The sequence below is a fragment of the Hermetia illucens genome, chromosome 4 (genome assembly GCF_905115235.1).
Source record: "Hermetia illucens chromosome 4, iHerIll2.2.curated.20191125, whole genome shotgun sequence".
Lineage (NCBI taxonomy): Eukaryota > Metazoa > Arthropoda > Insecta > Diptera > Stratiomyidae > Hermetia > Hermetia illucens.
This window is the reverse complement of record NC_051852.1, coordinates 140,485,832-140,500,661: the sequence shown is the minus strand read 5'-3', so window position 1 is coordinate 140,500,661 and position 14,830 is coordinate 140,485,832. Positions and strand designations below refer to the sequence as shown.

General features: G+C 43.8%; 1 protein-coding gene across 1 annotated transcript in view; it reads right to left on the bottom strand.

Moving 5' to 3' along the window:
* LOC119654108 (neuropeptide CCHamide-2 receptor) overlaps nt 1-14,830 on the bottom strand; it is a 132,960-nt gene that overhangs the window by 67,886 nt on the left and 50,244 nt on the right. Inside the window, exons 2-3 of the mRNA XM_038059271.1 lie at nt 13,414-13,633; nt 13,146-13,324 (exon numbers count right to left, since the gene is read on the bottom strand). Of these exons, the coding sequence (XP_037915199.1) occupies nt 13,146-13,324; nt 13,414-13,633 (399 nt within the window). The remainder of the gene's footprint in view (nt 1-13,145; nt 13,325-13,413; nt 13,634-14,830) is intronic.

The window sequence follows — 14,830 nt, the reverse complement described above, 5'->3', positions numbered from 1 at the left end:
ACGTGTTTCATATCAGGTTTTTGGCGTGGAAATATGGACATTGAGACGTGCTTATTAATAGAATCAGGGAAAATATAAATTATTTTTCTCTCTATGATGATGGGTATGCTGTTGGCAGTCATCTACGAAAAGTAAGACGAAACCGAGGAACACAATTCCATTACGCATTCCTATTTATTTCTCTTATGAAATCTGCCAAAGGAAGTGAAATGTTGATCGAGTGATATGAAGAGGTTACGTGATCTTTACCTATCTGATTACCTCTTTAAGATTATGTGGAAAACACTGGCTACCTTTTTATTCCGTTTTCATAGCTAGAAAATGTAGAAAGACAATGCTCTGTCAGGTCGCACTAGCGTGTGGGATTCGTATGGAGTTTACGAAGTGACCCTACTATTAACAAAACGCTACGGATATAGACCGAGGAGTCCCCCAATTCAATGGTTTTATGTGAACCGTGCCCATTGGATAGTTTGTAGTCGGGTGTAACTGACTGTATTTGAGCGGAGCCTCTCTAATACCTGGTCTCCTCAGTGGGCAAGCCTGATCTTACCGTGTTATGGGGGATATGGCACGGCCGATTTTGTAACCCCCATACTCGTGGGATTTAAATGAGTATAAAAACTAATGACGCAAAAAGGACGTACAACAAACTAGCGGGACACAGTACTCACCTGAGCCAGGTGACTACACCCAAGAGGGGAGAAGTAGGGAAGTCGATCAGTGGAGCCAATGTCAACATTGGTCTACTCCGCAGACCGCAATCAACAAAGGTGTAATGACTGAAATTGATTATTCGATGGTCAGATGAGTGTCGTGAGTGGCCGGAGACGACCCAGAAGGAAAGCTATCCCAAAAACCTAAAAGAAAAACAAGAGTTGTCGAAATTGACCGTGAAAGTCCGCCCGCAAATCTTGAAGTCCATCGAAGGGTTCCGCCGACGCGTGCTTGTACACCACCTTGCTAGTCAGGCTCATCAATTTTTGAGGGGGGGGACTCTCGTGCACCTCACGAAATGAACACACGCGAAGAAATAAGAATAAAAAAAAACTTTTCCGCCTCGTACACTAAAATATACTTATACTTCGTATTATTACATAAATTATTAATCTAGAGGGAAATGCTCTCAAAAAAGGTAAATCCGAGCCGAAGAGAAGAGAAATCCCCGGGCGATCAGTGATGAAGACAGGAACCAGGAGACCTGCCGTTAGCTATGATAATGCGATAAAGAGCATTCGACTGGCAATATTAACGAAAGTATTTTCGGAGCAAGTACTTACTCGTGAGGAGCAGAAAATAATTGAGTACTTCATCGTCGTGGAGATGTGTAAGGATGGACTAAGAGGCTTTCGTCAGCCTGTTCACGTGGACATTGAGAAACAAAGGAAGGACACCTCAGAGGACACATCCTACCGAAGTCCCCGAAAGAATCAGAAAGGCCATAGGGGCTGAAAGGGCAGGATCGTAACAGTGGTGGAAGGGCCCGACAGAGTCGCCTTTGACGCATGTGAGGCCACCTGTCTGGCTAAGACAGTCAAGTCATTAACGGATGAACGCTGGTGGAACAGGAATTTAGCCAGGATGGAAAGGAAGGCAAAACAAACTGGGGACTGGCAGAAGTAAAAAGAGCACTGACGACATATAGCAGCGCGGAAACAAAACGGAAGAGCTTCTGAGAATTCTGTGAAAGGACAGAACAATATCCCTTGTCTGTCTGAAGAAGGAAGATGGCACAGTTATCGAGAATGAGGAGGATAGTTTATATCCGCTTCCCAAAACTCGTCTTCACCTCATCCTACCCTACGGCGGAAAGCGACAAAATTCTGCTTCTCACCCCGACAAAGAACAAAAGGGGAGGAAAGGAAAACTGGAAACTAACAAAAATGTTATTCTCCAAAGCTACAGTAAGATGGGCAGTGGAAACCTTTAAATCAGTGAAATCACCCAGAATATATGTCATCTTCCCAGCACTATTCCAGGGAGGCCTTGAAATAATGTTGGGATGTCTTCTAAAGGGGGTAAGGGGCATCATGGTGTTGGGATATATGCCAAGGACATGGAGACGGTTAGGAGTAGTCTTTATTCTGAAAGCGGGTAAAAAGGATTACTTTCACGCTAAATCTTTCTAACCAATTTCGAAAACGCAGCGAACGCAAGCTTGATCACCTGCGAGCCATAAGTTTACATGGCATGGAGGTGAAACGAGAAACATAGGTGAAATATTTGAGAGTCACACTAGAGCAGAAACTACTATGGAAGACACTTGTTGAGAGCACGTTGGAAAGCCACAAGACAAAATGGAACTAAGCACAACAGCCAGTGAATTACATAAAGCCAGTCTTTGAGAATGGCTCGCGTATGTATCAGTGGGGCAAAGAGAACTTGCCCACCAACATTACTAAAGGTTATTCTAGGATTAACTCCTTTCCATCTGCTCATACAGATGGTAGGAAAGTAGGTAACTTTCAAAATGTCGGGGAGTACCAGTGAAGCGGGAGCTGCCTGAATCGAAGGAAAATTGATAATCTATCCAGGGGGCATCCCGAATTACTGATATCGAGGCTTAACAGGTCAACGAGGTTTCACTTTGGAGCAACAGGGTAAACTGCATCGCAACTGATTATCTGATACACTGACCGATCCCTTAAAGCAGATGGAGCAGGTGCCGGGATCATTGGGGGGATCAAGGGTCTGCAATGACGTTGTCTTTTCTGGAGAAATCGACTTCCGATGTGAACTGGCTGATGAAGCTCAGGTGCCAAAGTTGGTGAGGGGGACACTTTGTGGGGCTTATGTTTAAGGGCGAACGTAAGGGGCTTCTAGCCCGTGAACACAGTGAACGGCTTGCCCTCAAAGGAGAAACGACAGTAGTTTATTGAGAGATGGGGGCGCTTAGTTCACTATCATAGGCGCTGTAGTTGCATTCAGCTGGGTTTCTTGTTTAATCGCTTAGAAAGAATTTCAACCATTCCCAGGTTTGATTCACCCGTTGGTGAAGAGCGGCGTCTACTACTGTGTCTGAGGCATCAACAAATATGGCTGGCGGTGCATCTCGTCAAGAAAACGCCAGAAGTGTGGCATCAACCAGCTTCTGCTTGACCATTTCAAACGCGCGGACAGTCTCTGTAGATCATGCAACCTAGCGAGAGTCTTCTGTTTTGGACTTGGAGATGTAAGCGTTAAGGATCCCTTGATAATAGGCGGCCTTGGACAGGAAACTACTTCTATCGTTTAGCATGTCCAAGAACCGTCGCAGGTCCTTCATCGTGATCGGTAGAGGAAAGTTCCTGATCACTTCAATCTTGCCTGCGACTGGTTGAATTCCGTCAAGGGTGATCACATGGCTGAGAAATTTCACCTGCTTTTCTAGGACTTTGTACTTTTCGAAGTTTAAAACGCACCCGATCTCAAGAAACCGTTGTAAAAGGCATGCGAGATGACCCAAATTCTCAAATTCGGAAGAAGAGGCGACCAAAACATCTTCCAGAGAGACGAGAGCAACAGAAGTACAAGCGGATGAATCTCTGGAATGTTTGCACTGCATTGCACAAGCCAAATATCATCCTGGTAAACTAAAATAGTCCGAAAGCTGTACAAATAGCCGTTTTCAGTGTGTCTTCAGGAACTACAAAGCTTTAATAATACGCCTTGGCCAGATACAAGGTCGTGAAAATAATGCAGTTAGTGAGGTATTGTGCAAAGTCATGGATGAATGAAATAAAGTCTCGGTAGGGAATGGTCTAGGCATCCAGATGCCTGTAATCTCCGCAAGGTCTCTATTCACTATTAGGGATCATCTGGAGCAGTGTTTTATGAGGTCGGCAAACTTCGCAACTGCCAGCTCTGGGGTGATAGGAGTCGCACCTTTGAGCAGATAGAGGAGCCGGTAGTGTTAATGTGGTGCTGCAAATCGTGCTTAACCGGCTGGGAGGAATTATTTTCAGTTTTGATGTTACACTATTTTCGGAGATGTCTGCGAATACGAGGATCGGAAATGTCCTCGAAAACAATAGAAAGAGTATCGTTTGCGCAGGTGAACATTTTTCCTGACGATCTAAATGAAGTTGCGGTGTCTATGACGGCTTTACTCTGCAGGTTCACAACAGCCCATAGTGGTACAGAAAGTTTGCGTCTCAAATGGGGGTGATGATGACCGCTAAAATGAATTGCCATCAAAACGTTGGGTGCAATCCGACATTCACATCTACCTGCCTTTGGTCATAAGTACGGACTGGAGAGGTGTTCGCGGCAACCAGTCGCAAGTTTTGCGGTATTAGTGTGTTTTTCCGGGATGCGGGGAGAACTGACACCTACGAGGCCGTGTCGACGTGAAATTGTGACGCGACGTGGCATCGCTTTTCGGGTAGCCGCCGCCGAGGCACCCAGCGATCCTAGTTTTGTGTGTTGAAAGTATATAGACTGGATATAGATATGTGCACCAAATCAATATTGAAAAATTACACAAGTTGATAGTTTAATTCGACAATTATCGCAGGTCTCCACCCCATGACGGCTGCAGCCAGAAGGAAGTAGATGTGATGGCTCAGTGCATCGACGGTCGGTGTGATCAATGCGACGGTAATGCAGTGCGTGGTTCGCGTTTTCGCTGCACCGCCACAGTTGCTTGCTGCGGCCTCCCCCGAATTCAACATCGACCGCTTGTATCATCCAGCTATCGCTCGATAGTGTTAGAGCTGGAATGCTTGTCGAACGGTCGATATATTGACCCGTCTGAAATTATATTGGGCCGCCATCAAAAATGCTCTTTTCTTTGGTTCTATGTGGATGAAATCATAAGGTGTGGATACGGACTGTTCCTCCAAGCAGAAGAGAAATTATCTCGGCGGTTTGATGATCCTGCAGAGTTATTCATTGCCGCATTGCTGCAGTTTCTGTAGATCTTCGTTTTCCATCCGTACGAAAATCTTGGGAATCTGAAACCGCCGGCGACGATCGGTAAGATTCCAAAAAATTACACCCGTTTTGAGGGTGATCAGTGGAGCACGTACCTGCCTTTATTCAATTTGCCGCAAACATAGTAGCTAAAATAATACTGGAACGCATCAAAGAACACCTAAAACGCTTGATCGACCGAGAGTAGGAAGGTTTTTGCTGCGACTCTTCCAGGATTGACCACATCACAACCTCCCGGATAATTTTTGGATAGTGCCCGGGGTTTAGATCTTCGCTTCACCTGCCCTTCACAGGAGGGGCATTCCGGAAAAATCGGAAAATATCATATGCTGCACCGAAATAAAATCTCAGAGGATTTCGAAGTCCAAAGGGAAATCCATCGATTTGCAAATTTGGCCTGATATTATTTCTTCTTGTCATTGATGGTATAATTCATTCTACCTTATCTGGAGAACGTAGAGTAATTCAATAGACAATGACACATTTTTGCTCAAACAACTGAAGTACGGTGATGATATCTATTTTTTCTCTGGCCCGGTCATAGACTTTGGCCAAATGGCTCTAGATTTGCAATGAAGATAAGCACCAAAAAAACCAATGAAACGAAAAGCTTGTTCTTTGATTAGGGGCGAAAATCTGAGATTGTAACCACTGAGGAAGGAAGCAATTGGTTTCTGAAATATCGATATCTGTAATTAAATTCAATAGTGTTGTCACTGGTCAAAAAATAATCTTTCCGTTTCATTGAAGCAGAGGACAACCAAAAAGTTCTACATTATAAACCATACGACAAAACCAAGCTTCTCCAACAGACTTGGAGGACGCATGGGGCAGTTACCCGTGGACAATGTGATAGGAAGGTGGAAGTGCCAATAGAAAGGTACCACATGCAGTGGTACCCTCTCTCATAAGATAGCCGACGAGTGGTCACCCGAGAACAGGTCCGGGAAGGAGTTGAAGCGCATTTCAACGAATCGTGAAGGATGGCGCGTATACGTACTTGAGGTGCTACGCCCCTCTTGACTTCGATTTGAAGGACATTGAGCGAAAAGCTTGAAACATAGCCTTCTAAGCATTTTTAGACGAGGATTCAACTCAAAGTCAGTGAATTAGGCCGGCTTCGGCAAATGAATCATCTTCGGTCGTTTATGTGACATGGGAAGATCATCTGAACGAAAGGCAGATGGAGACGCGGAAAATGGTGTGAGCTATGGCTTCTTCGCTTCGATAGAAAGTCATCTTTGCATCGGGTTATGATAAAATTTAAATCATCATTAAAAACTGGAAGCGCAAAAAATTGTGGATTTTATCCGGTGAGACCTCAACGACTACCACAAGACCCAATAGCTTCGGCTGGGAGGCGATGCTGTCGATCAGACTAGTCTAGCGAGAGTGGCATATCAGGAGCTGCTGAAAGCTGGTCATATATTCAAGACTGATTGCTACCGGCAGCAACTCGTCAACTTGAAACATGGACCCATGGAAAAGGACCAAAACGGGCGTGGAGACAAAGCAAGGCAGGGTGATTTTGCAGAAGGGCAACACTTCAGCCTGGTCAACGACTTTGGAAAACATTTCGCTCGGAACGATTAGCCCACCTGACCTACTCTCCATACTCCACTGACGACCACTTGTTTTCGTCAATAGTGCACGCACTTTCACAGTGGACTTCAACACGCGTGAAGATGTCGAAGGATAGTTTCATGGATTCTTCTGGGGGGGGGGGGGGGGGGGGGGCACCTATAACTTAACTTTCTTAAATGTGGAATTTATTTGTGTATTGACAAAAATTCTCCCATTTACTTTCTCTTCAGCCCAGATAGCGACCAATATGAACTTTTGTTTTTAAAGTACTATATTGCCATGAAAGATTACTACTTTTCTTAAATGCCCATTTATTCTCCCTTTCTATTTAGGTAAAGGCGATAAAACGTTTTGCATAAATATATTTATGAAGAGGTAAAATTTTATGCAGTCTTTTATTATCGCCATTTCTTTTATTGTGCGCCTGAGCTGAATGGCGAATTTATGCAAATGGAAATGAATTTACGTATAATTTTTAGATCCTTTTAGAAGCAAAAAAGTGAGCAGTTGAATTATGTCTGCGTTATCAAAAAATTCGCTGATGCATCTTAACTGTTGCAAGTATCCTTTACTTACAAAAGTAAGGATACCAAATTTCATCCCCTGAGCTGAAATGGACCGTTGGTAAGTGTAAGCTGCTTCAATAGTTCTGCCGGTTTCCAGTCGATTTATCAAAATTCCAATAGATTCAACAACAACATGCCCTTTCCCAGAGCACGTGTGTAAACAATGGCATTACGCGCTTATCTTCACATTAAATTCACCCACTACGACCCCGATCCTTCAGAGAATGAATTTCAAATCAACAGACTTGCACGTCATCATTTTCAAGGCGACGAAAAAGTTTTTCGTGTTGCGCCTGCATGACGTTGAGAAAAGAAAGAATTATTCTGAGAAAGCAAGGATATAAAACTTGTCCCGAGAATATGTTAAAGGAGAAACTGAGGAAGGAGAATAAAACTTGAGTGGGTGAGGAACCCAGTAGATAATAGTAAATGGGATAAGAATGGAAGCAGGCTTTCCATGGAAAATTCTTTTGAAAAGCTCTCACCAATTTTTTGCGGATCATTTGCCAGGGATTAGGACGAGTGAAATGTCTAAGAAGCTCATCTGGCTGTGGATGGAACGTTGCAAAAGGAGGTTTTTCAAACAAGCTGCATATTTTGAGTCGAGAGACGTGGAAATGAGTGTCTTGGATGTTTGGTGGTAGACTCAAGAAATATGTATGCACATACATTTCAGAAAGGTAACATCGCGGAGCGTCGAGAATTCTTCCCTTTTACTGCAAGCATACTTTAGTATGTTGCCATAGAATTAGACCAAGATAATGGTAGGCATGAGGTAGCTGGCTGTGATATATGCTGTCACAAGGCTAACACTAGAGAAAAAATGCGCGCTATTCCTCACGCGGAAGTGATTGAAGAACGTCATCATACAAATTCAAGCAATGCGCCAGGAGGCGAATCTCCTGTGTGCAGTCCTCTTGCTCCGAAGCCATGTCATGGAATATGTAGTGTGTAGTATTGCCAAAGTCATGGAATTCTAGTTGTGGATGGCTTGGAAGAGATGAAAATGCACATAACAATGTAGAGCGTATCAGCTAGGTTACGAAGATGGCAATTTTGTCCGTCCTAAAAAGAGCCTTTTGAGAAGTAAATTCTAGATACTCCGGTGTTCAAGACTGACTATCTATGTGACGGTTTCCACAAACCAATTTTTTCTTCTATATGGAATATGTTTTCTTTTTGTGGTCAAAGGCCAGTTTGGGTCCCAGGGCGAAACCCCACGATAGAGCATGAAACCAGGGAAACGCCTGCTGAACCAACGTCACAGCTCTACTACCAAACCCTATCTCCACCTCCGCATGGTAATCGCTGGGAGTTCTTTCTGCATGAAAAACTGCAGACGAAGAAGGATGAAGGCGAGCCTCCCGCGCCTAAAAACGGGACAAAATGTACCAACTGACCTTCCAGGTTGGGGATTGGGTAGGGCTGACAACCCTACACGGAAAATCGATGTTACGAAGCCTTGGAAGGAGCCTCGGACAGGATGGGTTTTACAACGACGAACTCGGCCACGACAACGGATGCGCATTTTCTCGTGGAACGTGCGCTCCCTGTAGAGACCGAATGCTGCTGAGCAGCTAGCCGATACCCTGTCCCAATATAGGGCTGATGTAACAGCGTTGCAGGAAATGCGTTAAAAAGGAGCCGGTTTCTTGGAAAAGAGCCACTACATCATATATTATAGCGACCATCCAGTAAACTATGTGTTCGGAGTAGGTTTCTAAGTCAGCCAAAAAATGAAATCTGCTGTTATTGGTTTCGAAAATATAAGCGAACGGCTGTGCATTCTGCTTCGGCGAGGAAAATTTAGAAATATAAGCCTCATAAACGCCTCTACAGTGGAAACTGCAGAGTTGGAGAAGGATACCTTCTACGAAGCAGTTGAGCGGACCTTTGAAGCCTGTCCCAAGTATGATATCAAAATCATACTTGAAGATTTCAACAGTCAAGTAGGGATGGAGCCCGTATTCAGGCGATACGTCGGCTTCCATAGCTTACATAGGGATACCAATGATAACGGACTGCGGATTATTCAGTTAGCAGTAACGCAGGAAATGGTTGTTGGAAGTACCTGGTTTGCGTGGAAAGCGGTCCACAAACGTACATGGGCCTCTCCTCAACAAAATTAACCGCATGCTGATTGAGTACCGCCAGCTCTCAGCCTTGATGAATGTCAGAACATATAGAGGGGGCAATATTAACTCGGATCATTATCTCTTGGGCATAGTGATGCGGGCTCAAATTACAACACCACCTACAATCCCCTGTGACAATCAGATGAGAGTGAATACTGAAGCCATCCGCAACACAACCCTCCATAACACCTATAAGAGGGAAATGGATGCCACAATAACCGCAGCTAACAGATGTCTTGGAGACGAAGCATCAACGAATGATCTTCAGAACCACGTGAAGGACGTTATCATTGAAGCCGGAAGGGAAGTCCGAATGGCTGGTTCGACGATATATGTAAGCTATCAATGGAACGGAAGAATGACGCATGCCAGAAGAATGCTGGATGATGAAGGAGGAGAACCAATAAGTCTGTGAAGTCGAGAAATTCAGGCAGCAACCGCACCAGACGCGAAAGTTTTTTCAACAGGTCAGCAGGAAGAAGCTCAATACACCATGATGCTCATCCTGCCGAGACAAAGAGGGAAATCTGATTTCCGGCAGTATGAGCATATTGGAGCGATGGGTTGAGTATTTTGATGAACTGCTCAGCAGGCAAAATATGGGTAAGTTGGAGGTCCGCTAACTACAGAGGACAGACAAATGCTACCACCACCAAGCATGGAAGAAATAGTCCATGCAATTCATTGGCTAAATAACATGGGTCGCCAGAAGCCGATGGAATTACAGCCGAATTGGTTAAATATGAAGATGACTACACCAAGTGATTCATCGACACACGCTCAAGCAGTGGGGCAGCGAATCAATGTTCAAGGGAGGCTTTCTGAAAGTGACATTCTCATCGTAATGGATGATCTGAATGCCACGGTGAGATTTGACAACATCTAATGAGGAAACACGGTCTTGGTGACCGCAACGGTAATAGTAGATTGTTCGTGGATTTCTGCAATTTTCCACGAACTCGTCATTGGTGGCACATTGTTCGAGCACAGAGCTTGCCATAAGGGCAGTTTAGTTTCAATCGACCGATGTTGTACGAGCAATCAGATAACTTGGCGGTCAGGAGTAGATTTAGGAGCTGCTTCCTAGATGCAGGTAACAAAAGAGTCGCTGACATCGGCTTCCAAAAGGATCACCATTTGATGGGCCGCGCCACTGGGTTGGGGAGCTACGGTCCCCTAAGTTCCATCGACCATTTGTATGACCCAACCCTCGCTCCACAGTGGTAGAGATATTTCGCTCATCGGACGGCAGATATATTGAGAAATCTGCTTGAGAATATCGATGAACAGTAGGGCACCATCAAAAATGCCCTCTTCTCGGATGCTACATAGCTCGTTGGCCACGTCCCGAAAGGGCGTCATGAATGGATTGGATTGGAGGGCCTATTGGCCGCTGCGAGTGATGACGAGGGTGACACGCTTGAACTCCGATACGGAGCGAATTTCCAAGATGTTTTGCGTAATGTATGCCGTGACAAGAGTAATTTTGCATTTGCGCTGGTGAGGGATGCGGAAGATGCCGCAGATGTCAATGATTTCAGAAATGTGCACTGCATCACCAAAGCGCTTCCATGTCGTCGCAAATCTTTTGATGGTCCTGTGAAGGACGTGAACGTGAACAACTGAAGAGCTGAGAACACTTCCCCACTGTCGCTAAGCAGCATCTCAAGAGGTCGATCGACAGAGACCAGACTTATTTCGGCTCCGGATCCTCCTGCATTGACCATATCAATACCTTACAGATCATTTTGGAACAGTGCGCGGAGTTTAGATCTCTGCTGCAGTTGCTATTCATTGATTTCGTGAAAGCTTTTGATCGTGTGAACAGGCAGTGTATTTGGAGCTCTCTACGTGGGTGGGACCTTTCGGAGAAACTAACAGTTATTATCACAACGTGTCGAACCGAGGTTAAAATCTCGGAGGGTTTTGAGGTCAAAACCGCCTGTATTCTATCACCGATATTATTTCTTTTTGTTCTCGGTGACATTCTCTATGCTGTCTTTTATGAAAGACGTGGAGGAATTCAATGGATGATGACTTCTTTCTTCAAATACCTCGACTTCGCTGATGACGTATTTTCCCTCTTTTACCGGGTCATAGACCTTGGACAAATGGCTCTAGGTTTGGAAAGAGAGGCAAGTAGAGTTGAACTGAAAATAAACACCAACAATGCAACGGGTCATCGAACTCTCCCTATTTGTATTAATGGGCAGAGCACCGAAGGTGTCGATTGATTTGCATATCTAGGAAGCGTGGTTTCTGCCGATGGTGGCATCGAATTAGACGTTGCCTGACGCATTAACAGCACTAGATCCGCTTTTGCCGTCCTGTATAAAATTTGGAAAGGCAGGTATCTTCCCACCAAGATCAAGTTCAGACTGTTTTGTGCAAGTGTCTTTCTGTGTTCCTATATGGGAGTAGCACATGAAATGTGGATTCCCTGCTACTCGATAGCCTGAAGCTCTCGTCAATACCTGCCTGCGTCATATCATTGGAGTACCCTTGCCTGACACTATCTCAAACGAAGAAGTTGATTGCGCACAGGCCTGCCACGCTTATTTAGTGCAGAACAGTTGAGAAGGAATGCGAGCTTCTCGGGAAGCCATGGAGGCGCTGATGGACATTTCAGGCAACCACGAACGATGGTGGCAATTGTTGGTTGACACGCTATACTCCACCAAGGGGGGAGTGGAAACCATATACAAAAGAAGGCAAGATATTGCTTGGTACCATCTCAATAAATCCTGAATTTCAATTTGATCATAATTTTTCTTGAATGTCAAAATGTTTCATTATCCACTTAACAAAACTTTATGATATTTTAGTATTTTGGATGCCTGCTTTGTGCCCTCCTACACTGAACTGAAAATTAAGCATTTCAAAGGATCGTAAATAATACGAATTCTTTTAGGGATGCAATCAATATTTTTTCCCGAATGAAACAGAATGGATTCAACGCATTGTTCTCCCAGGACACAATTGACGTCGCTATCAATACAAAGGATATTGATTGATTGTGAATCGAATGGAATGCGAAAAGCCTGTCCCAATCACTGGTAATTTCAAGGTGAATGAAATGGCATTGTTAATTCTGGGAAAAGGATATTCAATCTTTTTTCACCTTTCAAATATAAAGTCAGACTTCTGTTTTTCAACAATAATTTCCAGAAATGTGTTCGGTTTAATATTCGAAAATGGTTACAGCGTAAATAAAAATTTTATCTTATCCAGTGATTTGAAGTGTACGAGAATCATTTCTTTCATCTTTATAAATAAACAACCCCAGCACCGTCTTTGAATTCTACTGGAGTAAGGTACTAACAGTGTCATTATCATCAGATTTGCACCCTCCTAACAAAGGATAGGGTTAACCTCTTCCCAAAAATTTGGCTGAACTTTGCTAAATTTAAACTCAAGTCTCAACTCTTCCCTTACTACTTCCCTTACTAGCTCTCCCACTTGCTCCTCTTTATTCACTTAAGAAAACCAACTAGTTAAAGACGTCCGCTTAGCCGTTTTCTAATGATAAGGATCAAACAAAGGTGAAGCTCCCCCTTAAGGAGCAAATACCTGCGTCTATATTCTATTAGTTAACTTAATTGTATTTTCAAAGAACAAAGTTCCCTAACATCCCGATTGATATCATTTGAGAAGAGAATTAGGGAATAATTTCTCTGGAATTATTCTGACCGGGATTTTATTAAGCTGATTAAGAATTTAATAATTTCCTCCTTTTATTGGGTTGTTAACTTGGAAACGGAGTTCCACAAAATAGATGAAATTGTTTATTAGTTTAGGAGGAAGCAGTTTTAAATGGCTGCTTCAGGGTAACTCGGCTTGTGTAGCTTTCGATTATCTAGGAAATTATTTCGGCGGAATTTTCCATCATATGGAATTCTATTCTTCCAGATTATCTTGCAGGAATATAAGATTAAACAAAATTCACCTGATGTACACTTTCTGATATGGACTCTCCGGTCCAAATGGCGTACAGACGTAAATCGTCATATTTGTTACATTGTCCAATACCACTGGAACCGTATCCGAAACAATGGCGGCTGGGGTTGCACACAGTATGGCCAGCAACCATATCATGGTTGCGGTGAAAACAGTAAGAGGCCGCGTCTGCAATAAAGAAAGCAATTTGAATCAGTACATTCTGGAATATAACAAGCCATTACTCACAGCGAAATATAATGGAGGCGCATACATACCTGTAACTTCCTCAGCGGGTTTACGATGGCACAGTAACGTTCTGCCGAGAGAGCTGTTAGCGTAAACACAGATACACCTATGGAAACGTCCTTTGCATACTCGGTTATACGGCACAGAGTATCACCCCATGGCCACGATTCAAATGTATAAACAATTGAGGCAAGTGGAACGCATATGAGAATCACAAGGAGATCTGCCAGTGCTAGTGAAAGGATGTACCTGGAACAGAAAGCATAAAGTCGAATAGTAAATACTATATAGCGCAATCCATGCAGGTAGGATGTTCTGACTCGCTTAAGGCAAGCCCAGAAGTACGATAACTTGATGAACGCAATCAAGGACTCATTTCCTAACCATCATGTTCTACTTGTTATGCTAAAGATCGACATGTGTATACCACAAAGTGGATTAGGAATCCTTGGGCAGTATGTAGGTGCATGCATACATCCTGATGGCCGACTTGAGAAGTTTATAATTCTCCGTTTATTTCATTTGCAAATGGTGCAATTGTGGGGCTACGTAGCCTCTATCTTTGTGGCAGAAATTGTCTACTATGCTGCAATATCCTGAATCATCCCTGATAGTTGCGGTGATGACCGAGAAACTTGCATGACAGAGTGCCTTTGAACCCAATAAAAACCTTCATATGCTTCATATTTCAAAAGATTCATATTTATGATGCCATAAAGGACGATTTATTGTCCCACCATTCTCATTACTGGCCACTGTCAGCCAAATAATGGAATCATTATTCCACTGGAACTGTTGCTGTAGTCGTAAATGATGGTGATCGGATGTGATAATGTTTCTCTGCGGAAACTGGTTTATCAGTTTGCATACTTCGTCTTTATGCATGCTTTAATTCAAAGAAGTTTAATAAGGGATATTCGACGTTAGGATTTTATGCATTCTTGGAGAAAGTCGTGAATCGAATTTACATATTCGTAAAAAAATGATGGCGTAGGTAACGTAAAAGTGAGTGAGCTTTATTTATTCACCTGTCTTCTCAGAGGACTAGCTTCGAACAGTTTGACACATTACTTCTGGCTGGCCCACTCCACCTCCCACCGTGCGGAGCCTTCAAATCAGGGAATACCAACAGAAGAAGACAAAAACCCCTTTCAATCCAATCCCTTTGCCGGCCGAGCTCAGCAGGCGAACCTGAACATGATGTGTAGCTCGACCCACTTGTCAGTACTACTCAGCATCTCCTCCGAATGCTGTGCGGACAGTGTTCCTCTGTGTCTGCATAAAGTTGCTGAGGAAAACCAGTCCACATTCTACAATTATAGAGGGGGTGATCGGCATCGTCCACTATCAGATTGCAGAGCGCATAGTCAGGGAAACGCCCGTTATCAATCTTGGACAAGTTCGTGGAATAATCAAAGTCACCCTGTTTTCGGTTCACCAAGGACC